We start from the raw sequence: 27,066 nt of genomic DNA, 5'->3' as shown, positions 1-27,066 counted from the left end.
AAAGCCTAAGCGACCGTTACAACCAGATGACCGGCTGGTAGCTATGATGCGCACTGACCACCAGGGGGCAGATGCTCAACACAGGAGCAGAAACCACAGGCATGGAAACATGGAACAGACTGATGAATCTCAGAGGGAAAGGGGGAGGGTGGAGGGTGGGAAGAGATTTACCAAAGATCTTATATGCATACTAGAGGCCAGGTGCCCATGCACCAGTGGGGTCCCTCGGCCTGGCCTGTGGGGACTGGGCCAAAACTGGCTCTCCAACATTCCCTGAGGGGTCCCGGATTGCAAGAGGGCACAGGTCAGGTCGAGGGACCCCACCAGTGCATGAATTCATACACCGGGCCTCTAGTCCTATGTAATAAAAGAGTAATATGAAAATTGACCCTAACGGTGGAACAATCAGATAACCGTTTGACCAGTCACTATGAGGTGAACTGACCACCTCTTGGTCCCTTTCTCTGGCCAGCAGGCTCCGATTGCCCGATGGCAAATGGGGAACTGGGGGTGGGTGGCAGGGGATGCAGGTGGTGCCAGGGTAAGGCTCCCACCCCACCAGTTGCCCCACACAGAGAGGGCAACCCGTGGCAGGGGCGGGGCAAGCAAGCAGGTGGGAACGGCCGACCTATTGGACCCATCCCCCGGCCATCAGGCTCTGATCACCCGATGGCGAACAGGGAACTGGGGGTGGGTGGCGGCAGTGAGCAGGGCTGGCTGCAGGCAGCTAGGGAAGATGGCCCTGATTGCAGGTCAGGCCTAGGGACTGTATCCGTGCACAAATTTCGTGCGCCAGGCCTCTAGTGTTACAATAACTATGCATGGTGTTAAATGGGTACTAGAATTTTCAGGGTGATCATTTTGTAAATTATATAAAAGTCTAATCACTATGTTGTACACCTGAAATAGTGTATGTCACTATAATAGTGTATAATAGTATATATCAACTGTAATTGAAAAATAAAAAAAAATAAAGCTTATATGTTTATGTAGCTGATACATGGGAAAATACTTACAAACATAATAGTTCTATTTGGGAGTGGGGCTGGGAAACTTGCATGTTGCCAGGGAAGGCAACTTGGGATTCTCCAAGGAATGTACATCCTTCTGTGCCATTTTAAAAACTATGAATATATATTATATTTATCACAATTGAAAACAAAAACTACAGGCACAAAAAGCCCCACTAATGTTTTATAGGAACATATGCAAATAAAACAACCCACATCAAACACGCTGGAGTGGTTGTCTACGTTGGAGTGAGAGGAAGGGGAGAGGAAGTAGGGTTGAAAGGAATAGATTACAGAAATATTTTCAGAGAAACCTTAGCTCTATGGACTTGGGTTATTCTGCGTGTGTCTCTAGAGGGTGGGTGGGGAGAGAGATTTGATCATGACAGATGGCCAAAGAAATGTACTAAGATTAGAGAAAAGTATTTTGGGACAATGTTTAAGACAATTGCCAAATAATCCAAATACTTAGAGAACTGCTCAATTTCTCATCAAGAATAGTTAATACAGAACCTTTGCAGTAGCTAAACAAGAGTCCAAGTCTCAGTGGTTTCTAGCTCTCAAATCGAAGTTGCTGTTGGGTGTGTGTTTGAGATGTAGAAAGCATACAGGAGATCCAGAATCTTTGCCCACTAGCAAGAGTAGTGGGAAGGGAGGGAAAAAATAGGCCTGTATTCTCCTGAGAGTCCATGAATCAGAAGGCTCAGAAGTGGGATCGCTGGGTCAAATGGCAGTTCCATTTTTAAGTTTTTGAGGAAACTCCATACTGTTTTCCATGGTGGCTGCACCAGTCTGCATTCCTACCAGCAATGCACTTAGGGTTCCTTTTCCTTCACACCCTTGCCAGCACTTGTTTATTGGTTTATTGGTGGTAGCCATTCTGGCAGGTGTGAGGTGATAACCTCATTGTCATCTTAATTCGTATCTCTCTGATGATTAGTGATGTTGAGCATTTTTTCATGTCACTTAGCCATCTGTATGCCCTCTTTGGAGAAGTGTCTATTCAGGTCCTTTGCTCATTTTAAAATTGGATTGTTTGTCTTCCTTTTGTTGAGTTGTATGAGCTATTTATAGATTTTGGAAATTAACCCTTTATCAGATGTGTCATTGGTGAATATGTTCTCCCATACAGTGGATTCCCTTTTCATTTTGATGATTTCTTTCGCTGTGCAGAAGCTTTTTAGTTTGATGCAGACCAACAGATCTCAGAGGGGAAGGATGGGGAATGGGAAGAGATTATGTGAACTTCTATGGATGCATGCATAGCCCATAGACAAAGACAGTATTGTGGTGGGGCAGGGGCTGGTTGGAGTGGGGCAAAGGAGGAGGGGGGATGGGGGACATCTGTAATACTGTCAAGAATAAAAATATATATTAAAAAATAATAAATATATATTTTTTAAAAAGGCTCAGAAGTGCCACAGGTGGTGGTTTCAAGGTTTTGTCTCTAGCACACGGGAATCTCAATATATGTAACCAAATGATCTAGTAAGGAGGTTAGCACGTAATAAATCACAACTACGGATCCTGTTGTACTGTGTCCTTTGCAGGTCCTATTTATAAACAGAAAAACAAGTAATTCCTTGAATCTGACTTACAAGCAGTGAAGTTAGCAGTCTTTGAAAGGAGGACTGCAAAGTGACAACGTCCCGTACCTAGTCTGACTTGTACAAGTGGATGGTGAAAAGGCACAGTCATTCCAAAAGCCTCAGAGACTCAAGCTTTATGGCCAAATGACTTTCCAAATACTAACAACCCTCAAAACGGCATGAAAGATATCCTTTATATGTAGTGTATCTGAAATTAGACCTCACCCTAGTTATTTTATATCATGAGTCAGCGAGGAATCCCTAACTTCACTTGTCCTTTGACATGAAGCCCAGCAGCCAGAGAAGAAGCCTTACGTCCAATGGGAACTTGTAATTTTGCCTTCTCAGGAAACACTTACTCACAGGCAAAAATCTATTGACAGCTACACGTAAACATTTTAGTACTTTTGCTTTAAGGAAATAAAAAGGATTCATATCTTCTGCTTTAAAAATTGAGAACTAGCCCTTTATCATGTAAATACTTGTGTGCCAACGAAGTCTGTACTTTCAGAGTGAGAGAGATGCTTGAATCAGGCATCCCAGCACACCGTCTAGGCCAAGGACTGGGTAGTCACTTTGGGTTGAGTGAAGGCAGGGAAAAAACAGGACAGCTGAGCAAGGGTGAGACCAACAGACTGGGACAGAAGCCTGGTGGGGCCAGGACAGCCCCCAGGGGAGAGAGGTGGGAGCAGCCCTGGAAAGTGGAAGCCCCCTCTCCCCATGCTAGTGCAGCTGTAGGTCCCTTAGCCAGGGAGACTGGTCCAGGTCTTAGGGCTCCCAGCACCCAGGCTTTGGTTCTGTTCAAGCAGGTTTACTCTTTCCTCACCTGACATGTGCATGCGCGCTCAGCAGGCAGACTCAGGAGGCTCCACCTAACCTCTCTCTGCAACTCTGAAGGCATCTCTAATGGAGTTCCTCAAGTGGCTTCTGAGCTGTCTTTCTGTTTTTGAAAGACATTTTTTCTTCCTCAGGCAGTCTTTTCATCTTTTTGTATTCTGATTGCATCAGCACCTTTTGTTTGATATACATGTAATTTAAGGGTTGTCAAAATGTGTTTCAGCAGACTTCAAAATTCTCGTAAACTATTGGCTTTGCAAACTAAATCTTTTTCAGTTTTATTTTTCTTGACAGACGTGATGCATTTATACTAGGTTCTCCCTCTAAAATGGATGGACTCTTTGACGGCTTCTAAAGTTTAAAGTTCACCTTCCTGTAGCAGATGTGACCTTTCACTGTGGGGTGATTGCTAGTACACCAGATCAAAGCATCCTAATTCATTAAAGAACATTCCTCAGTGATAGGCTTTGAGGATCTTACCTGCAAAGATGTTTTGTTGTATGGTTCGCTACTGCTAACATTCTTAGAAATAACACACCACACACACACACACACACACACACACACACACACACCATAGATTTTTCACTTGAATCCTTGATAGTTCTGCTTACCTGGTAGAGGTCATTTCTCATGTTGATAATGTCATCCAAAACCAAACCAGACGTGACTTCCAGCAGATCCCTCACAAGCTGAGCATGCAGGTGGATGATTGCTAAGTGTAAGACACTGGAACAAAAATATAATGGCAACAATCAGCTAAAATGTAAATGGAAAAAAAAAGATTTCCAAGATATGATTAGACTTGGAGACTGCATCTGGCTCTTATACCTAGTTTTCTTTAGCCCCCAAATGTTCTGAATCAATAAAATGTCTGAATCTGAGGTGGGGGTGCTCTTCTGCCTACCCAGGGCTCCTACACTCATTTATGGTGCCTGCCTCGTCTTTGGGGGCTTGCAGGTTTGATACTCCCCTGAGGCAGAAAGGCACCTGGGCTTTGAGGCAGAGAGCTGAGTTCAGATCCCCACTCTGCCTTGTGCTATGGCTTCAGGGCACTTTCTCCTCTAACTTTCCCTGACATGTAGACAATGCACGTCAGGTGCCTGAACTCGGATCTGTTCAGGAAATGTAGCTACTAGTACTTCACCTGCCTGCCATCCTGCAAAGTACATTGTGGTGGCTTTTTAAGATCTTGAAGTCAGGCTTTTAATGAGTAGAAGACTCTTGAGGCAAACTTTTTTAAAAAAATGAAGTATATTTTCATTGATTTCAGAGAGGAAGGGGAGGGAAAGAGAGATAGAAACACTAATGATGCCAATCACTGATCAGTTGCCTCCTGCACGCCCCACATGGGATCGAGCCCGCAACCCAGGCACTTGCCCTCTCCGGGAATCAACCCATTGACCTCCTGGTTCATAGGTCAATACTCAACCATTAAGCCTTGCTGGCCAGGCGAAGCAAACTTTTGAAGGAATCCTTGAATATATTTTTCCCTCGCAGATATTCCCTTGGCCTGAAATGGTTTTGCTCCTCTCTTCTCTGTGTGGACAGTGCCTCTCCATCTTCACACTCCAGTTCAAACCTTACATCCTTGGAGAAGACTTCCCCAACTTCCTAGGCAGAAAGCGTTGTCTCCTCTCAAGTTTACCACTTGGCTGCACAACTACAATTTTCTCTACATCTCTCTCCCTCTCTGGCCTCGGAGGCCGGTTCTATCTGGGTCAGCCTGACAGGCCTGGCACAGCTCTATAGTTTAGGCACTATACTAAGGATGACAGAGGAAACCTAGAAGCTTACACTAACAAGGTAAAAAATGTTGGCGGTTGCCAAGCATCACTCCATTTTTTTAATTGTTAAAAAACTTATTATTAAAATTAATTTGATAACAACAATAAAAGTGGCTACTGTTTGTTTAGAGCATCTATTTACCAGACTGCTAAACACCTGACATACATTATCTCCTTTATCATAACAACAATCGGACGAGAGAGGTAATATTATCCCCATTTTTCAGATGACGAAACTGGGACTCATAGGTTTAACAGAATTCAACCTGGGTCACGGAGCTAGAGTGGGGAAGCTGGGATTGAAGCTCAGGTCAGTCTTGCTCCGAAGTCATCTCTTAATCCTGTTTTAGGGGTATGTGTGCATTGCTCTGAGGGGTTGTAGGTGAACATCTAAGAGGATGAATACGCTCAAGTAAGGGCAGACTGTGATGCAGGGCACACTCAAAGTGTCACACGGTGGCAGTACATCTGCGATTGGAGGCACAGACTGGATCTGCTCTAATATAAAGATAATAGGTGTCATTTCATCCAGGCCTTTTTCTTAGCTACAGCCAGGGTATCATCCTTAGGATTGACATCGGCACAGAAGGGCCTCAGAAACTAAACTGTGACTCCATTACTTGAGAGAGATTTTTCAATGAATGATTTCAGAGTTTCACTACTGTCTCTTGAATGAGAGGCTGGAAGAAGACTTCTGAAAACGGCCTGAAGTCTGACGCACACATGATGCACACATACCAAGAAAAAGGCCACACTTCAAAAACGGCCTAAAAATTTCCATGTGCAGCTCAGCACTTCATAGCAGAAGTCACTTCCCCTTCCTCCCCAAATCCTCACACCCTCATGGGAATTTCCCCAATACCAGAAGTTTTTATGATTTTTTTGTCTTTATTGTATTTTCTGTGATGACTAATAGCCACAGGATTCAGATTATTAGCTGCATATGACAAGCTCAGTGAACACAAGAGGCCTGAGCTCTGAAGGGCAAAAGGCATCCCTTGTCTACATTCTTTTGGGGACTCCTCTTTGGTCTCCCCAAGTCTCAGCCTTCTGGCCTCTGGCTGTGTCAAGCCCCTGAGAGCCTGCTGGCATGGGTATGTCTGGGGTCCTAGGAGGGGACCCTAAGTCTTGATTTCCTGCTTGGGCAGGGAAGGCCACCTCCTCAGCGCCTCTATAGATGCCCGGAGTCCTTACACATGTGTCTGCCTCCCCCTCAGTGCACCCACTTGAATTCGTGCGCCTTGTACCCTTCCCACAACCCCCCTTCCCACGCCAGCGGTCTCTTTCTAACTGGTATGTGCTCGTCTTTCCTAGGCTCATCCATTCAGCAGGTCCCTAAAAATGTCACTGTAAATGCTGCTGTCCTGCCTGGGTTGACTGCTTTCTCTTGTGGTTATTCGCTATTGAGTGCTAACTGGAGAACTTAACCCAGTTGAAAAACATTCTGCTGTTCATGACATTACACAAAGAAGGGTGCGCCGGTTCCTCTCATACTGTATAACAAGGCCAGTGGTTATACCACATCCTTGGTTACGCTGCAAGGAATGAGAACAAAGGTCTCTGAAAACCTGAGATTGGCACTTTCCTAAAGCCTTGGGTTCGGTTTTGAAGCTGAGGTTTAAAACACAGCACTCAGGAGCCCTTTCACAGAAAAGGATTTCACTGTCAACACTATTTTAGGAAGGTTTTAGATAAAGCATTTGATTGAATCTGAGGGCTGCTGTCTTGTTACTTTTATAGGCTGCTGAGATCATTTTAGAAGTCTCAATGAGAGGACGAAGAGAACCGTTTTAGAAAGAAGCCAGGTGGCTCTGCAAATACAAGCCCAGTCACAGCAGGAATGGGAGGCATGGTGTTGGGAATGTCAGACTCCCGTGCAATGTGGGTTAGAGCGGTCATGAGCCCAAGCCAGTCACAGACTGGTGACCGTTAACAGAGGCAGTAGAGAAGGAACCAGTAACCAGGAAAGAATGACATTTGCGTCTTAATCATTTTGTTGTTATGCTGTCTTTTATTTTTAAAGACTACAGCACCCAGACTTTCTTGGCTATCTCCCATCTAAGTCCTAGCCAGGCCTCACCCTGCTTAAGCTTCCCAGATCAGACAAGATCGGGAGTGTTCAGAGTGGTATGACCATAGGATGTGATGTCTTTATGGGGCTTTCTTTCGAGTAACTAGCATTATAAATATACTGTTGGGATAACAAGTGCTTTAGGGATTTGGTAGGACCACATTTTATTATTATTCCAAAGCAAATAATATTAAAGCAAATATTATTACTCTTCATATATACTTACTAAATATTATTCCAAATTTTATTTCCATAAATAAAGGCTCTTAAAAAATTACTGCCCCCCCCCCCCACACAATTTAGTTTCCTTGCCCAGAATGCTGTGCTCTTAGGTGAGTATTCCAGTGATTCTAGAGTCCAGACGGTGAGAGCCAGAGGACAGAAGAAGCAAATTATGCCACTCAACCTTACTGACACATTCTTTTCCTTGAAAGACAGTGTTCCAGTTACAGGATCCAGTCATTTTGCTCAATCCTCCTTTTCTCCAGCCAGCACGCACACCTTCATTAGCTCTCTTCCCTGCCCTAAAGCAAGCCTTGTATACAGAAGTCCGGACTTACCAGTCCCCATTCTCATCCTGTACGGCAGTGAGATGGCGCTGGACAGCCAGCAGCATCTTCACGTCTCCGGTCACCGCGTAGTCAAACAGGGCGTTGGCATGCCGCTTGGCGAGCTCCAGCGCCTTCTCCAGAAAGAGGTTGTCTGCAAGGCAATGACCAAAATCACAACTGAGTGTCCTGGACTTGCTCTACAGGTCTGGCATGCTGGAGGGCAAAACCATCAGCACCAATGCTCCTTGCAGTGCTTCTGGGTTGTATTCACGAGAGAAAGCACAGCTGGACACTGGCTCACTGGCACACACAGAGGCTGGTCTGAAAAATCGATCTACCGTTTCTTAGGGGGAAAGAAGTTTAGAAATGTCTGTCATTTCAAGAGGAACAATCCATCTCCAAATAAAGTTGATTGGATTTGGCCATCATTATAAATACTTAATCTCTTGGTGAAATAATTGATCCTTCACTGGAGTCTTGAGCAACTCGCTCATTAGGCAAGTGTCAAAAACCACAGTCCCTGCCAAACACAGAGAGATTTTCAGGAGCCACTGGTGTTTGGTACATTTCTTCCTGAAGGTCAGGGAAGGCACCTTGTGGCCCGTGGGGGCCAACCCTGGGCGTGGCCTGTTCTTACATGGCCCTAGTTAAGCAGGGCTTGTTCGTTTTAAAGGGGTGTAAAAATGGGGTGACAGAGACCATATGTGGCCCCCAAGTCTAAATATTTACTATCTTTCCCTTTACATTATGAGTATAATCTGGGATGACCTAGAATCCTGACCTAGACTCTAATGACCATTGGTTCAAAATACACACAAAAGCACACTGTCCCTCCTAATCCTGATTCTTCAACAAGGGCACCAGGATAAAAGGAAACGTTCTTATTTTGAGGCAAAGTTCCACTTTAGTATGACAGTCAAGCTACAAGCTAGAGAAGGGAGACTATGCAACTTATAGAAACTACTTGTCTCTGTTATCTGTGGTAGAAATGAATTAGGTTCTGTCTCAGATACCATAAACCTGTGTGATTATGACTGGAGAATGCGCATGTAAATTTCAGTACTTTGTATAGTCCAAGACAACACTGGGAGAATGGACATCCCAGTGTGAATACAATGACCTGACAGGTGCTTTTCAAAAGGCACACAGGACTCTGGAGAGCACACTGAACTAGACATGGCTATGTCATCTTTACAGTAACAGAAAAAACAAATCTGTTTTCTGGAAACAACTTTTACACCTCGCACCGACTCATCCCCTCACCCACCATGCAGTGTAATCATCTGCCTGCTCACTTACCCGGAAACCTGGAATTCTCTTTCTTTACTCCCACCGGATACGTCAGAGTACCCTCCTCGTCCCTCTGGCCGGACCCCTTATCTGGTTCTGTGGTTTCAGTGACTTTCCCAGAGAGACTTATAGCCCCTCTGCCGTCACTCTCGTCATAACCTTCAGGGCCATTTTTAGATGAGGTGTCCATGATTCCTAAAATAAAAGAAAAGACACTGACTTTTTCTCAATAAAATCTATTTGTTAAATTATAATTCATTGTTTCAATGGAGGTCAGATAATTTAAAATTCTTTTTAAAATGGACATAAGTAACATGCTTTGTAGCTATTTTAAACTCTTCTAAAAACATTTTACAATATAATGATTTGATATTTGCATATATTGCAAAATGATCATTACAATAAATCTAGTTAACATCTGTCAGCATACACAGTTATAAATATTTTTTTCTTGTGATGAGAACTTTTAAGATGTTAAAACCCATTTTTTTTCACTTCTAAAAACTTACATCTCTTCTGTTTATTTGTAAGGGACAAAATGAAATAAAGCTCTTCTGGGAATTGCTGGAAAGTAGAATTTTTAAAGTTCTTGAAAGCAGAGAACTTCTTTCTTTCCTATTGCTAATTAACCAAGTGAGTTGTAAAGATGTGATCTCAATTCACATTCTTCAGTGTGGGAGTGACCCAGTGCATCATTTCGGATTATGCTCTTTCAGGTCCAACTATGTTGTCTGACAGGTCCGAGGAGAGAACACCTATGTTTTATGGGCAGACCTGGTTCAAATCCTGGTTCTGCCACTAACAGATATATCTTTCAGTGAATGAATGAACACTTCCCAACCTCAGTGTTCTCTGATTGTTAAATGGAGATGCTAATATTTTCCTTACAATGCAATCATGAAGATTACTTAAAACATGTTAAAGCAGTGGACATAAAACAGCATGCAGTAGAAGGGAAGACTTCGTTGTATTATGTCTTCAATGGGAGCACTAGAATGGACATGTAACATAAACTATGAATACATGGTGTGACAGCTGCTGATTAGGGGAAGCATTGATGGGAAAAGGCCATCCCTATAAAATTCACAATGTCTACAAAAGTATAATGTTTGAAAAAAAGAGAGAATAGCTAAGTTTGATAACTTTTTTATGTTTGAACTAGAGGCCTGGTGCACAAAATTCATGCACTTGGGGGGAGGGGCAGTTTCTCAGCCCAGCCTGCGCCCTCTCACAGTCCAGGACTCCATGCTCCTTATCGCCTGCCTGCTCACTGCTCCTTACCGCTTGACTGGCTCGCTGCTCCTTAGCACTGCGGCAGAGGAGGGAGAGGCTCCTGCCACCAATACTGCGCTCGCCAGCTGTAAGCCTGGCTTCTGGCTGAGCGGTGTTCCCCCTCTGGGAACACACTGACCACTAGGGGGCAGCTCCTGCATTGAGCGTCTGCCCCTTGGTGGTCAGTGCATGTCATAGCAATCAGTTGCTCTGCCATTCGGTCAATTTGCATATTAGACTTTTATTATATAGGACTAGAGGCCTGGTACATGAAATTCGTGTGCGGGGGGCGGGGGGTCCCTCAGCCCGGCCTGAATCCTCTTGCAATCCAGGACCACTGGCTCCTAACCACTCACCTGCCTGCCTGCCTGATTACCCCTAACCACTCTGCCTGCTTGTCTCATTGTCCCTAACCCCTCTGCCTGCCTGATCGCTCCTAACCACTTGCCTGCCTGCCTTATCGCCACTAACCATTCTGCCTGCCTGTCTGATTGCCCCTAACCCCTCTGCCTGCCTGCCTGATTACCTCTAACTGCTCGCCTGCCTGCCTGATTGTCCTTAATTGCTTTCCTGCCTGCCTGATCACCTCTAACCAATCTGCCTGCCTGCCTTGTCACCCCTAACCACTCTGCATGCCTGCCTCATCACTCCTAACCACTCTGTCTGCCTGCTTCATTACCCCTAACCACTCACCTACCTGACTGATTGCCCCTAACCACTCTGCCTGCCTGCCTGATCACCCCTAACTGCTAGCCTGCCTGCCTTATCACCCCTAACTGCTTGCCTGCCTGCCTGATCACCCCTAACTGCCTCTGCCTTGGCCACCCGCCCGCTGTAGCAGCCGCCTCTGCCTTGGCCCCCGTGGCATCGTCCAGAAGGTCGTCTGGAAGGACGTCCGGAAGGCCGTTTGGCTGTCCAGTCTAATTAGCATATTACTACCCTTTTATTATTATAGGTAGTCAAGTCTCAATATGTCCCTTTTTAATGTCCTTTTCTTTCCCCCCCATTCACGCCACTTACAAAGTAAAAATATAAGTATAAACATAGCATCAAGAGAATTCTCCTCAGGAAATAAAAAGTTTTTTTAAAAAGCATCTTCTTAGCTTATTTGCATTCATCATTTTTTTTTCAAGATGATAATGCTGTTGTGATAAATAATGATAAAAAAGGATAAAAATCCTATTTGGCATTAAGTTTTTTCTTCTTTCCTCAGTATTAAAAAAAAAAGTATTACTTACCATGCTTCATCCCAGCATTAGATTTAGTGGTTCCAGGGTGGAAGGTAATTCCACTGTATGTTGGAAATCCATAGTGGGGGAAGCCATACCCTGAAATGGCAAGTAAAACAAAGGAGCCCTCATGAGGTTTATTTTTTTACAAAGACTCAGCAACCGCAATGTCCCCCATCCAGGTGAGCACAGGCTTGGGTGTGGGAGGGCATTTGCTGGACACAGTTGGGAGTTAGCAAGATGCATCATGGCGGGGGGAGGTCATGGATGAGCAGAGTTCCATTCTGACAAATTGGCACCTGGGCAGGTCAGGCAGTGCCCAGGCTCGGGGCAGCACAGGGGAGTCCGTGCTGGAGAAAACCTCCCTCACGGTGCAGGAGAGAGGCTAACGATGAGTGGTCACCACCCCGAGGCAGACTTGCCGACACAGAAGACAGGAAAATAACCGCTGGAGGAGAGCATGGAACCAACCAAAACACAGAAAAATATACTGACTTCTCAACAGAAACAGGGCTATCTGCTTATTCTCAGGCAATTTTGGTAGAAGCATAAACTGGTAAGAGTCTTTGGGAAAGCAGCTGGTCTTAGATGCTATACCAGGGGTCTTCAAACTACGGCCCGCGGGCCACATGCAAATACAAATATTGTATTTGTTCCCGTTTTGTTGTTTTACTTCAAAATAAGATATGTGCAGTGTGCATAGGAATTTGTTCATAGTTTTTTTTTTAAACTATAGTCCGGCCCTCCAACGGTCTGAGGGACAGTGAACTGGCCCCCTGTTTAAAAAGTTTGAGGACCCCTGTGCTATACTCTTTGACCTAGTAATTTTACTTCAAAGAATCTAATCTTTAAAAAATCTGCAATTGCCGAAACCGGTTTGGCTCAGTGATAGATCGTCGGCCTGTGGACTGGAGGGTCCCGGGTTCAATTCCGGTCAAGGGCATGTACCTTGGTTGCAGGCACATCCCCAGTGGGAGATGTGCAGGAGGCACCTGATCGATGTTTCTCTCTCATCGATGTTTCTAACTCTCTATCTCTCTCCCTTCCTCTCTGTAAAAAATCAATAAAATATATTTTAAAAAAATCTGCAATAAAAGAAAAGCAACGTGGATAGAAGAGTTCAGTATAACATTTTACATAGAAAAAGGTGACAATAGTCAAGAAAGTCATATTATAGTCTGTTCACTTGATGAACTATTATAGTCATTAAACTGATGCTTAAAAGATATGCTTATGTGAAGTTGATATTACCTTGGGGAAATGGCTATGGCAACCCATTAGAGAAAAGCAGCATAAAGATTCTCTACATACAATCATGAATGTGATGATAATAACAGCTAATACAAGTAAATGGATTAAAATACTGTGCGTAAAAAGGATATGCACAGCTGTACTCGGGAAAATGCATAAATATAGACTATAATCTAGGAACAGAAAATATTAGAAGTCATGCCTTGGATAGTAGGATTTTATGTATTTTGAAACTTTCTATAATTTTCAATGTTTGCAAAGAATACCAAAACAACTATGACAGGACAAAAAATAAAAAGAGGGAATATACCAAAATGTTAACAGAGGTCTTCTTTGGCTAACTGGCCTTGGGTGGCTTTTTTTCTTTTTAGAGTTTTTGGTATTATCTACATGTTGTAAAATGAAATGGCACTTTTTTGAAAAAGTTATATTTGTTGGGAAATTTTAATTTAATGTATCACACTCAATAATGTCATAGCCACTCCACCCACAGATAAACTGGGAAATCTAGAGAAAGAAAATTCTCCCCTCTCCGATGTGAAAAAGCTTTAGAAAGAATAGACCTGGTTCATACCTGGACCGGTGGTTCCAGCGCCCCCTCCTCCACCGCCACTGCCGTACATGCCTCCACCTCCAGCCCCGGCACCGCCACCACCACCGAAACTATCCGAGAAATTGGGCATGAGTTTCTGCCGCTTCCTCTGAACTTCCTCTTTATCTGTCGTTAAAGGAAGAGAAACCAGAGGAGAAAAAATTGATTCAGTTCCACTACTAGCCACAGAAAGAATATTGATTCCAATGGTATTTTTAAACATCTTAAAGGGAAACAGAAAGCACCCAAGGAGGAAGAGATGCCAAATTTCAAGAAGCATTATATTTATTCCAGTGATACGAAGACCGAGACCCAGCCTGAGAGAGACCACAGAACAGCACACACCCAAGTCCCCTCTGCAACAGTCTCTCAAGTCTCCAAAGTCATACAAATTAGTGAGACACTAAATTGGCCATCAAAGATTAAGATACTGAGTAAGAAAAACATTACTGAGCATTTTCACTTGGTCATACAGAATAGCTCTGGCTAACCAGCTAATGTTAATTACGTATCTCCCATGAGCTAAGTTTTGGGCATACAGAGAAGTAGGACATTATGTCTTTGCTGTCAAGAACCTCCCGATATAATGTGAAGGCCGTGGGGGAAACTGAGAGATAGCACTACAATTCGATACATGTTGAATGCATGGTGCAAACCAATGTTTTTAGGAAGGAAGGGCCCCAGGGAAGTGCCAGTGGGCTGGAAAATTCAGAAAAAGTCTCCTAGAATCAACTTTTTGTCAGGAGAGGGCAACAGAAGGGTGTTCTGGGAAGAGGATACAGAGGGCAATAACGAAGGAAAGAGTGTGCACTGTGTATGTACGAGGACAGCAGTAGGGCAGTTTAGCTGCAGTGAAAGTTTAGTATGAGGAATTCTTGAGAGACAGCCCTGATAGGGACCACACTGTGGAGCACCTGGAGGGTGAACTGAAGGGGTTTAACTTACAGGCAGGAGAGCCAGCCAACGTTTTTGAACTGGGGAAAGATGTGTGGTGCTGGTATTGGAGGAAATTCATCTGTCACTGGTATATCGGAGAAAATAAACGGGTCAAAGTAAGCCCTGACAGGTGTGGTTCAGTGGGTTGGAGCATCATTTCATACACCAAAAGGTGGCAGGTTCCATTCCTGGTTAGGGCACATACCCAGGGTGTGGGTTTGATTCCCAGTCAGGGAATGTGTGGGAGGCAACCGATGGATGTTTCTCTCTCACATCAATGTTTCGCTCTCTCTCCTTCTCTCTTCCTTCCTTTCTCTAAAATCAATAATAAAAAAGAGTCAAAGTGAGAGACAGAGACAGTGCAGACATAAGTTGACGGAGACTGTTCCTTGGTTACCATGATAATGAAAATAGGTGGCGCCCAGAAGTACAGTGAAAGAGGGGTCTGTCACCCTTGGGGTGATGGATGAGAGAGGAAGGCTAAAGGTCTGTGACCACTACTGGACTAAAATATAGTGACTGTCCAGGTCTAGGTACTCGTTAGACCCTTCCCTCATTCCTCGTGTAGTTGCTCTATTTTTCTTTTGCTTCTCACTATCAGTGCTTCTTAACAGCTCCACTGCCCCTCGGAGTCCTGGCACTACCTCTGTAGTCTATTGTTCCATTCTTGTTTCTTCTTTCTGTTTCCCTTTCTCTTCTCTGATTTTCCTACTATTAATTTGTTTCCTCCCTTCTCTCTTTCGGGCTGAAGGAATAAAAATAAAAGATTTTTATTTAAATGGAATACACAGTCAACGTGGTATCCTTTTTTCCCATCAGCAGCCAATTGTCCTATTTCTGATTTTTCAATGTCAGTTGTGGATGCTGTTTATGTGCAGAAATAAGTATCTTCCCTTCTTTCTAATCCTGCAGCTGTTTCCATCATCTCAGGGCTAGGAAGAATGCTGCTGTTTACTGATGTTCTCTCGATCATCCGAGTGCAGATGAAAGATGAAGCAGGGGAAAGTAGGGGAGCAAAGCGCACTTAGAAAATCATCGTTTAAAAACTGATCATTTCCGGATTTGTTGGGAAGAAAAACAGCCAAGGAGGGTCAACTCTGAAGAAACCGTGCTTCCACAGAAAGAGCTGACTCAAAGTGGAGAAACACCAACAATTTCCTTACCAAAGGGTTTGGACAGATTTATCAAATTTTCCACCAGTTGTACAATAACTAATCGTCACACTTATTTACTCATCCTATAAACTGTTGCACTCACAGAGAATATTATTTCATTAGGAATATGAAACAGGAGAGGGACACAGGCAACTTATTCATCTTTAGAAAGAAATGATATCTACTGATGTGCTTCCTAGCACAGAGATCATTTTGTATTTGCTATGTATTTTTTTTGACTTATAAAGCAGATGTCCACTGGTTACATTTCACTCTAAAATTTTAAGGGTCAACTTAAAAAACTATTTACCCTATAACCACTAAAAATCTCAATGACAAGAAATTGATACAGATAATTCCATGTGACAAGCTTTTTATTTAAAAAAATCTACAGTCTAAATGTCCATGGAATTGAAGATCACATGAAGATTTTCACACTGGGCTCATGTATCCTTGTGGTCTGCCTCCGACAGTGGCATCATGGGATGCACTATGAGACATCAACCTAATTCTAGAAGGGACCTAATTCTAGAAGGGACCTAAGCCTAGAAGGCCACTCACTATAAGCCCTTCTTTTACAGTAGAGGAACCGAAGCTAAGATGATTAAAGGACCTGTTTGAGGTCGGGGCAGAGTAAAGATCAGGTCCAAAGTCTAGTGAGCTTTCCATTTTAGTAAGCTGCTATTCTTTGGAAAACATAATTTAACATAAACATATATTTAAAGGTTATATTGTTTCTTCCTAAGCTCCATCTTTTCAGACTGAAAAGTCACATGGTCTTCCTTTGCTTTTGCATAGCCGTTCCTCACCTATTTTTTTGCCCTTGCCAATCATCCATCTCTTGATTATTTTAACTGTCTCCCCTGGACTCAAACATCTCCATGGAGTTTTTATGAAGGACAATGCCAATGACATAGAGGATGCAGAGTTCAAGGCTGGATGGTTCTGAATAATGAGAAGAATATGTTATTATTTTTTAAATCTAATCTCCTACTGGATGGCACTCCACAAATTACTGGCCTTTTGGATGAGGCTGGAAGCTTGGATAATCAATCAGTAAGTCAGCTCTCAGATATTCAATGAGCATCTATTATGTGACACATACTGTTCTAGATGCTGGAGGTGTAGCAATTAACATGAAAAGCCAAATCTGTGACTCAAAGAGTATTTCTCTTGCTGGAGGCAGGAAGAAGACAATAGACACATAAATTAGTAGAGAAGACAATTTTACATACTGATAAAAATAATGAAGAATATAAATTTAGACAATGAGGTAGAAGGTGACTGCAGGGGATGGGGGCAGTGGAAAGTGTGTACAATGACTTCTGAGAAATGGGTTGCATAGTTTGGATCATTTTCATACATTTACTCTTATGTGAACTGGCCTGCCATTTTTCTGATTAGTCACATGCCTGGTGTTATTGGCTCTCCTTGTGATTATTTCACTTTGGGATTTTATAATCCAGAAGGTTTTAGAGGCTAAGGTAATTTGTTATCTTCAATATAAAGTTCTTATCTCACAATGACTCAATCACAATGTATGCATTCTTTCTGTGCAGCTCAACTGCTAACTCTGATTTTTCTAGATGGTTCTTTTTTAAAAAACTTTGTTTTGTTAATCCTCAGCCGAGGATATTTTTCCAATGATTCTTAGAGAGAGTGGAAGGAGTGGGAGGGACACACAGAGAGAAACATCAATGTGAGAGAGACACCTCAATTGGTTGCCTCATTTGGCGCCCCAACCAGGGCCAGGGATTGAGCCTGCAACGGAGCTACATGCCCTTGACCGGAACTTAACCTGGGACCTTTCAGTCTGCAGGCCGATGCTCTATCTACTGAGCCAAACCGGCCAGGGCCAGATGGTTCTTCTCTTTTTGTTTGTATTGCATGGAGCTTTTAGTCAATGGTAGCCTGGAAGGTAAGTGCTTGAAGCATTTGGGTGGGATTTTGAACTTTCCAGACACCCTGTTCTCTAAGCCCACCATCAGATAGCTCCTACCACGACAGGGAAGCAATGAAAATAATAGTCTGCACACGTGCCTCCTGTATCATAGTCTTCTGATGCCTAGATACCACTGGGAAAGGGAGACATGCAGCCTAGAAACCAAGCTCAGCTTTTAATATTTCTAGGCTCATACATATCTGGGTTTCCCCTTTAAACACAATTTTCTGTGTTAGAAAAACTGTCATTATTTTGAAGACATTTCAGGGCAAGAAATCTATTTTCTTTTCTCAGAAAGTAAAAAGAAAATTTGTCTACTTTTAAATAGGGATGTTTAATCTAAAGCAGTGATTTCCAAGTTTTACATTGACTGAAGCATTCAGAAGACCCCAGGCAGCTCCTGGGTGGGGAAGTGAAGAACGGTTAGAGAGCGTCCGGGAAAGGTGAAGTGGGCAGAGCGGCTACCTCTGTTTTGCCAGAGCCTATCAGGTTTATATATTGGGATGGTGCATGGAATTTCACGTGAAGGGAAAGGGCTCTGCTGCTGACAGTGTTTTCAAATCACCAGTCACGGAACGCACTATAAATGTGACTCATCAGTGGAGAGGTCACAACCTCAGAGAAGAAACAAGAACTCCGGAAGCATCTAAATGCTCCTGCCACAACATGAAGTCTAGGAAAAGAAAGTCCTCCTTAAAATCACCCATCATGTTACTATCAGAGGATCCAACACACGTGTGGATTGTGGCGAAGGTGCCTTCGTGATTTCCAACCTCGGGCAGCACTGGTGCCCTGGGACAATCATGTACTAAACTCCCTCTCTGGTCTCACTTCCCTTTAGTCCAGGGGTTTCCAATTTTGTTTGTGCCATGGCCCAGTTTGCAGTCTGTGAAGTCTTTGGATCCCTTCTTAGAATCAGTTTTCAACAGGTAAAATACTAGATAGGACCACAAAAAAGCTAGTTATATTAAAGTACATGTCTCGTCATGGACCCCTCAGGGGTCAGTGGGCACCAGAAAAAGAAATACCTGTTACAGTCAATCCTGAGTTTCCCACCCCACTCTCTCTTGAGTTCCACTCCTCTCTCTCTCTTTTTTTAAAAAAAGATTTTATTGATTTTTTACAGAGAGGAAGGGAGAAGAATAGAGAGCTAGAAACATCGATCAGCTGCCTCCTGCACACCCCCCACTGGGGACGTGCCCGCAACCAAGGTACATGCCCTTGCCCTTGACCGGAATCGAACCTGAGACCCTTCAGTCTGCAGGCTGACGCTCTATCCACTGAGCCAAACCGGTTAGGGCCCATTCCTCTCTCTTAATTGGCCTATTAGGAATTTGCCACGAGAACCTAAAGCGCAACAACTTAACTTCCTAGGACCATCTATGACTTCTGAATTATTCCCTCACCTCCTACTCAACCAGCATCTGGGTCCTCTTGACACCATCACAGAACTGCCTTTTACACCCACCTTCTCCTCTCATTCTTTGCACTACTACCTTTAATAATCTCACCACTTCTCACTTGGGTTTTTGCATTACTCTTCTGACTCACTGCTGCCCAGATAGTTTTCCCAGTGTTTATATAAAGAAGTCAGAGCCATCATTCCAAATTCAAACAGGCCAGGTCGTTCCCCTCTCCAGAATCAATACAAAGTTCTTTAGCTGCCAATCCCAGCACGTCAGAGCCTGGCCCTGGCCTTCCTGTCCGGCCTTCCTTGGCCTCAGGAGTCCGTTTCAGTGCTCATAATGCTCACTTTTCTCTGAACAGATATAAATTGTTTCAGCTCCTCAAATTTCTGAAGCCTAGGGAACACTGTCCCTTTTTCCTTTCACACCCAGATACTGAAGTATATCCCCAATTTTAAGGACCTTGAAGAAGGCTTCTTCTAAGTGGCTTTAGAAGCAAGGGCTCTCTTCCTTCAGCAGTCTACGTGTTTGTAGACGCTTCACTTATGAAAATAATTAATTCGCACTATAACTTTTTAAGGGGACTATGCTCTCCCCGTCCTGGTGTGTCTTTTGTGAGGAAAAGAACAGTGGTTTATTCATTTTTATAGTTCTGCACCGCATGGAGGCTGAGTCTTCTGTTTGTCTGCCTGAGGCCTGTGGGTAGAGTGGCTGACTCTCCGACACAGGGAGCCTTATCTTGTCATCTCTGCTGCCTGAACCCCGAATTACTCAATAAATGATAGTTGCAAATTCTCAAATGTCTAAATCTCATATAAGCTTGGTGAAGATAACATTATTTTAAAAAGGCTGGACTTAATTCCATGACCCCAACATAGTATATTAACTTCTCTCTCCTCTAAAAAATAAGTACCCTGGACCCAGGGGACAGTTACTAGGAAGTGGTTGAAAGGAGGTGACTAATTGATATTTGCTAATAATAAGCTTGTCCTCTTATTGAAACAGGAGCCAGAGTATAGACAACCAAGTTACCTTTGATTTCAGGGTAGTACAGAAAAGGTTTTGGTTCGCTCGTTTCTAAGTCAGATTTCCTCCGAAGTTGGACGAACACGGAGGCTGGTTTGGTAATATTGACGTCTTTATACTTCGGTGTTTTGAAGACGATGGCAAACTGCAGGATACAAAGGTCCAAATGTTAAGGTAGGATTACTTTTTTTTCTAAGAATTATACTTATTAAACACACTCTTTATGCACAATGTTTAGATACAGTGTACAAAAGAAAATACAGTACCCTAGAGAAAATTACAAACTCAGAATTCTATACCCATTCATTTTATCTAAACTGCCATTGTGAAACTGAAGCAAGGTTGTGCCGATGTATTACAGATCTTTATTATTTCATTTATCTAATAATTCAGATGTCTTCACTTGTACATAACCATGTGAAAAAAATACACTGCAGACACCTTTTCCTCTTTTAAATCAGCCTTAAAAGCTTCCAAGATTATCTGCGGCAACATCAGAAAGACTGGTTTTGGGATGAGGGAGATGAGGAAGGTGGTACTATTATCAGCCTACAGGCCTGTTGATGAAGACAGGTAACTAAACCCTTCAAGGAAGACATCACCACAGGGCCAGTTTATTCTGAGGTGAGACTGGCCAAGGCTCAGGGCATATACAGGGCATTCTGTAACACCTCTGGCATTTTTACTTATAAGTTTGACTTTTGGACTATAATATATTCATAGAAATAAAGATTTTTTTTAAATATAAAAAGGTATATAATGGCACACATAGAAATTTCTTCTTGCCATTCCTATCCCCCATTCAAGCAATTCTTACTGTTTCCTTGCTACCCACTCAACTCCCCAGAGGTAAACACAAAGAATTTATTAATTTCTTTTGTATTCTTCCAGAGTTTCTTTATGGATGTGCAAACATGAACATAGAATCTTTTAAATACACACGTTGTGTTATATTTATCTTTTAAAATGTTTTAATGTTGTATCTTCGAGATGTTTTCATATTAGTTCATAGAGTACTCATTATTTTTAATAAATGCATAATATTCCATCACATAGATACAACATTATTTAATTGGCCACGTATTGATGGATATTTGGTTTGTGTCCGTGTGTGTGTGTGTGAAAATAGTATTCCTCAGTCACTCAGAGTAATCATTAAGATGGGATTTAGCATTTTCATCTCTTAGTCATATACACATGATAACATTAGCCTCAACTAGAAGACTCTTCCTTTCAATGCTTTTTATTAGAATACCCTTGTAGCACGCTTCGCCATAATTATTCTAGTAGAACATTGCTATGAACTGATTGTGTCCATCTCCCCCAAATTCGTATGTCTAATGTAGCAGCACTTGGATATCCGGCCTTTTATGGATAAAATTAAGGTTAAATGAGGTCATAGGGCAGGGCCCTGATTAGTGTCCTTATAAGAAGAGACACCAGAGAGCTTACTCTCTCTACCCTGAGAGGACACATTGAGAAGGCAGCATCTGGAAGCCAGGAAGAGAGCTCTCACCAGAAACCGACCCTGTCAAATCTTGATCTGGAACTTCTAGCCTCCAGAACTGTGAGAAAATAAATTTCTGTTGTTTAATCCACCCAGTCTATGGTGTTTTGTTATAGAACCTTTCCCATAAATTTATGGTAGATACCTTTTCTAAACGACCTATAAGAATCTTAAATATAGTACTCTTTTATGAAAGTTAAATAAATATTTATAATTTTTCCTTTCTCATATATGGAAACTATTTAGTAAATTTAGTAAAACTATTTAGTAAATTTCAACATATCATCATCATCCACTTACTTGTCTATGTACGTCTGTTGGGGAAAAATCTCCAAATCCTTCCCAGATTCCACCATTTTCCTCCTCTTCATAAAATCGAATCTGGATGTCATCTGCAAACAGGCACAGTCAGGTGTATAATTTCACATAGTGTAATTATATTTATACACATGCTGGAAAAAAGTTGGTTCCAGATTCTACCTACTATGTACTTAAATTTTTGAAAGTACTGTAATTAATAAGAAATTGACTTTTTAATAATTTAAAATTGGTACAAATCACTGAATTTTTTATTAGTTACCATAGTAATGGGCCCCAGGTTTCATTTACAATGACAGAGTTACCTATTCAATTTGAGTTTTCTCTTACTCAATCTTTGACCTTCCCACTTCTCCATCTCTAAACCAATCCACTCCTGAGAAAGATGAAGGATAGTGAGGAATATCAGAATCCCGAAATGTGGTTCAACCCAATAAAGACTTACATAATAATATCTAATTTATATAAATTTATTATATGGCAGACACAGTTCTAAGTGATTTATATGTATATATTAACTGATTTAATTCTCACAATAATTTTGTAGATGTGCTATTAATATCTTCATTTTGCAGAAGAAAAGCTAAGGTCCGGAGAGGTTAAGTAATTTATCCAAAATTGAAGAGTAGTAAATGGAGAAACCAGGATTTGAACACAGACAGTATAGTTTCTGACTTAAATATTCTACTATTAAACATTCTCCTATACTGCCTCACTATAATACTTTATTAATCCTTACTGGAAAACTGTTAAAAATATTAAGTTCGTCAAGTCCCTTCAGATTAAATTTAGAATGCCGACATTTCACACTTCAGTCATGGATTTTACTTCTGCAGAAATATGACAGTGTAACCCAGGTTGGCATCTCCCTGGCTTGCCCAGGAATCTGGAAATGTGTATTACTTGAATAGAATGGGTTTAAAAAAAAGGTTGACAACCAGGATAAGCAGGGAAAGTGTAATTTTTTTTTTTGGATAAAGACATATACATTTACCTTAAAGTCTGATTTATTTTTTGAGACTTTTTACCTCAGAGCATTTAGCCTCAAATGAGAATTTTCTTCTTTTTAAAGCCACAATTCACTTATTTAGGGGCTCTATTTCCAGTTGTCTATCTGCTTACTTTAAAAATGCCCCTCACTTTGTAGTGAGCAGATCTTTATTATACTATACTTTCAATCATTTTATTTTAAAAATGAGTGAAGTTTGAGAAAATAATAAAATCTCTGTAAGCTTTTTCTAATTGATTAATCTATATTTCACACGATTAATGTCAAGAACCTTTTCTGAAGGTCAAAATTATTCTTTCTTTTCCTTAGCTGACATCACAATGTCCTGTGAGAGCAGCTGGAGAAGCTCTCCCAGCAAATTAAGCCTGAAACTCACTGGAGGCAAAAATGACAACACAACTCAGGGCAGATTCTTTGAAAAAGACAACAATGCTGGAAAGCCAGATGGCAGCCGGAGAAGAGGAAGAACAAACATGAGATGGACTGACTCCATGAAAGAAGCCACAGGCATGAGTCTCCAGGAGCCGAGCGGGGCTGTTGAGGACGGGACACTGTGGACATCGCTCATTCATAGGATGGCCGGGAGTCAGAGCTGACTCATGGCACAGCATGTAATAGACACAAACATTAGTGTGTGTGTGTGTGTGTGTGTGTGTGTGTGTGTGAAGCATGGACTATTTCTCATTTCTGTTAGTTTAACTAAGTTCAGATACTAAACTTTGAAGCATAAAAACATGGACATGTCACTGATTACCACCATTTTAGAATTTCTCTTTACTTCTGTTGAAAAATTTTAAATGAATTAGTTGGGTTTAAAAAAATACAGATACAGTTGGAAGAGGTGAAATGTGAAATGTTCAAGGGATCTCCACTGTCAGAAAGTGACTCACAGACACACTCAAAATATTTCACATCTTGGGGTCACGTCATATATTTACCTTTCTGAACTTTGTCACAGAGAAGATAAATCTCTTCCCCTCCAGTTACGCATCCAGCTGTCCTGTCCATTCGTACAATTTTCAAGTTGGACGCGTTGGGGGCTTCTGTCCACAGGAGGGAAACAAAAACCACCCTGGGTTAGCCTCAGCTCCACAAGCACCTGGTTTATCCTCATAAGCCGATCTCTTATGAGGGACCCCGCCCTGAGCACAGATTAACCAAATGAAAATTTAAATGGATGCTTTCACTCAGATTGTTTTAGCAAGGATACAAATGAAACAAAAATGCCTTCTGAAGTCTGCAGAGCACTCTTGGGTATGGGTCATTCATTACCACCCAAATAGAGGAGGCCGAGAGGAGCAGTCTCGGTTTCTCCCACTAACACAGTCAAGGAAACTGAGACAGAAAGAAAGAGCTCTTCTGACGTTCCGGGAGGAACGAAGCCATGGGTTGGTGGAATTTCAATTAGGTCAAGACTCAGCCCAAGCTTATTTCCATGATACTGATGTACCATTTACAAGAGTCCTATAAGTTTAGGAGAAACACCATTTTCTTAACCTATTAACTTTTATTCTACAAAAAGGAAAAATGGAGATGTTATATTTCTTTTCCCCAAACTAAATTAGAATTCTGTGTGGTTAGGGGCAAAAGTTTTGTGTGGTAATGGTATAAAGCTTCCTTTTTTCTTGTTCCCCCAACACCTGCATTTTAAGATGAACTTTGATATATGAGTCTACATCATTTTATAACTCTTTCACTTCCTTTCAAACGTGTTTAAATTAGAGAAATCAGTTAGTTGTCCTGGGAGCCTGGAGTTTCCTACTCAGGCCAAACCCTAGAAACTGTCAATGAGCCTACATGGCGCACTTGCAGGCTTTCTGGGAATATCTGTTTCATAAATCTCACACATACCAAAAATTTTACTACACAAATTTGTATGGTAAATTTGAAGAGCATTGTAAAACTCTTTAAAAATTCTAGGAACCACAGACTAAAATAGAAATTTGAAGCCACATACTATCTATGCTGCTCTCTCAGTTAACCTGAAGTTTCTATCTTGATAAGGCTATCAAAAATGTGAGAATTAGGTGGGTAAGAAAAATAGCTGTCTTTTATTAACTTTTGTTCAGACTCCCAATGGAAAAAATTAAGATACTTTTCTCATCTAAGAGCACAAACACTATACCCTCATAGCAAGGCCTTGGTAAGGAATGAGAGTTTTGGCATTACACGTGAAAGACTAAAATGCACATCTGAGAGAGGATAACTACATTTATTGAGCACCTTTTAACATTTCAACCTTTTTCCTAATTTATCTTTATTGCTGAAAGTATTACGGATGTCTCCTCTCTTCCCTCCTGACCCCCTCCACCCCGACATCAACTTTTTACATTAGATTTTAGTATTCCCGTTTTGTAGATGATAAACATGAGGTTCCAAGTAATTAATTACTTGCCCGGGGACTCAGAGCTAGTAAGTAACTGCCAGAGCAGGCTGCAAGTCTGTTCTTGACATTCTACGGAGCTGCCTCCCACGAAAAGCCAAGCACTCACTGCTGTCGTAGATGGCATCTGATACCACGGGTTCCAGGGGCCTGGTGAAGCTGCCGGTGCTGTCGGGGAGGAAAGCTGTAAACATGAGCCGCACCACGCTGAGGTCCATCTCCTTCGCCTGCTGAAGAGCTGCCTGGCGGATGATCTCCTTTTCCCGATCTAGGACCATACAGCACAGGGCAAGGGTGAAGCGAGAACATTTTAGATGGAGTGCTTTTATCAAGCCCAATAACATAAGCTTGAAATGAAAAAAACATTTTTTTAATTCTTCATGTTGTTAATAAAAATTTTAAATTTATCCCATATATGTCATCCAAAATTAAAGCCATCTAAAGAAGACTTGCATTTCCTGTGGATTACGGTAAAATCTGTCCTCCACGTAGCAAAGTGCCTCTCCTTTCCTCTCTCTCCACAAACTCTCCCTTTTCTCTCTACAGTAAGAGCTGAAGATACAAACAATGTGATGGACTAGAACGGAATAAACCACTGTGCATCAGTGGTTTAGTGAAATGTGAAAATTAAGTATCCCAAAACTCTTTGAGCACAGAGACTGTGTTCATTCCACAGTGCCTAGCACCCTCCTTTGCACATAGTAGGTACTCAGAAAGTACTTTTGAAGCAACTAAATGACTCAACTACATTTGGCTCCTTCCTTCCCCCTGATGGAACTTTCATGCTGATGGATATAATCATAATTATCTTATATCATAAAAGGTGATAATTCAGGTGATGAGGACAGTCCAAGAGCTACAGATGAAGTGATATGGAATTCCAAAGGAGGGGAGAACCCAAAGGCTTTGGAGCAGAAGAGACGTTTGCTCTAAAACTTGAAGAGATGGTAGGACTTGCACTTATGAAGAGGGTGAATAAGGGCATTCTAGAAAGAGGGAAGATTCAAGCACAGAAAGAACGTGGCAAGGTGAGGAAGTGAGAAACCATGGTGTCTTATGCAGTAGTTCAGTTTGACATGAAGGAACATGGTGGGAAATCGAGTTGGGAATACAGACTGGGGCCAGCTCTTGGGAGACACTAAGTCAGGGGTGGGCAACCTTTTTGTGAGTGTGTGCCAAAACCAGCAAAATCTCTGACTCAACATTCTTCTGCGTGCCAACCCTAATTTTTTGAGAACATGTTACGCCTACTTGATATCTCTTAAGGTGTATGTATGTGAAGAACCTTGAACAAATAATAAAATTCATTCGAGCGACAAAAACACAGTATTGATGATGAAAAATACATTTATTTTTTAATGTATACATGTATACTGATAGTCCGACAGAAAACTTTATGACTCCGTTTGATATTATCAGTGGGACTTTTGCTGCTGCATCACTGATGACAGAGATTTGACATCAGGTTTATATTTCGTGACCTTCAGAGATATGCACGAGCTACTACTTTCATCCGTCAGGCTACTCCTATTATGAGACTTAACAAAATTCATCATTGAGAACAAAGATTCACAAGCGTATGTGGATGAAAACATGGAGAGTAACGCTGTTGCAAAGTTTTTTAAACAGAAAAAATTTTCTGGAATGGCATTCCAAGTCCTCAATAGTTTGTTTTCAACACTACTGAAATTGCTCTTCCCCTCTCTTGTCAATCCATGTCTATGGTCTTTAAGATAACTTGTTATGTAAAATTATTTATTTATCTAAGATGCACCTACACTGAATTTATCTGAAAAATAAAAAAGTCGATATTAAGAAAAAAATTGTAAATGGAAGATTATAAGAGAGGGTTTCGCGCATCAGCAAAAGTTACTGGCGTGCCATGTTTGGCACGTGTGCCAGGGGT

General features: G+C 41.9%; 1 protein-coding gene across 9 annotated transcripts in view; it reads right to left on the bottom strand.

Annotated features, from left to right (window-relative positions):
* NFKB1 (nuclear factor kappa B subunit 1) overlaps positions 1 to 27,066 on the bottom strand; it is a 107,693-nt gene that overhangs the window by 15,409 nt on the left and 65,218 nt on the right. For 8 of the 9 annotated variants that reach the window (XM_023758391.1, XM_006094093.3, XM_006094094.3 and 5 more), the window contains 9 exons: positions 25,270 to 25,428; positions 23,716 to 23,820; positions 21,751 to 21,842; positions 19,950 to 20,088; positions 13,462 to 13,605; positions 11,646 to 11,735; positions 9,145 to 9,330; positions 7,855 to 7,996; positions 4,051 to 4,165 (listed from right to left, as the gene is read on the bottom strand). In XM_023758391.1, the coding sequence (XP_023614159.1) occupies positions 4,051 to 4,165; positions 7,855 to 7,996; positions 9,145 to 9,330; positions 11,646 to 11,735; positions 13,462 to 13,605; positions 19,950 to 20,088; positions 21,751 to 21,842; positions 23,716 to 23,820; positions 25,270 to 25,428 (1,172 nt within the window). The remainder of the gene's footprint in view (positions 1 to 4,050; positions 4,166 to 7,854; positions 7,997 to 9,144; positions 9,331 to 11,645; positions 11,736 to 13,461; positions 13,606 to 19,949; positions 20,089 to 21,750; positions 21,843 to 23,715; positions 23,821 to 25,269; positions 25,429 to 27,066) is intronic. The other variant, XM_023758389.1, reaches the window with a different exon arrangement.

Source organism: Myotis lucifugus, unplaced genomic scaffold (genome assembly GCF_000147115.1).
Source record: "Myotis lucifugus unplaced genomic scaffold, Myoluc2.0 scaffold_129, whole genome shotgun sequence".
In the NCBI taxonomy this organism is placed as follows: domain Eukaryota; kingdom Metazoa; phylum Chordata; class Mammalia; order Chiroptera; family Vespertilionidae; genus Myotis; species Myotis lucifugus.
The sequence above is the reverse complement of the archived record's forward strand: the minus strand, read 5'-3'. Positions and strand labels throughout refer to the sequence as shown.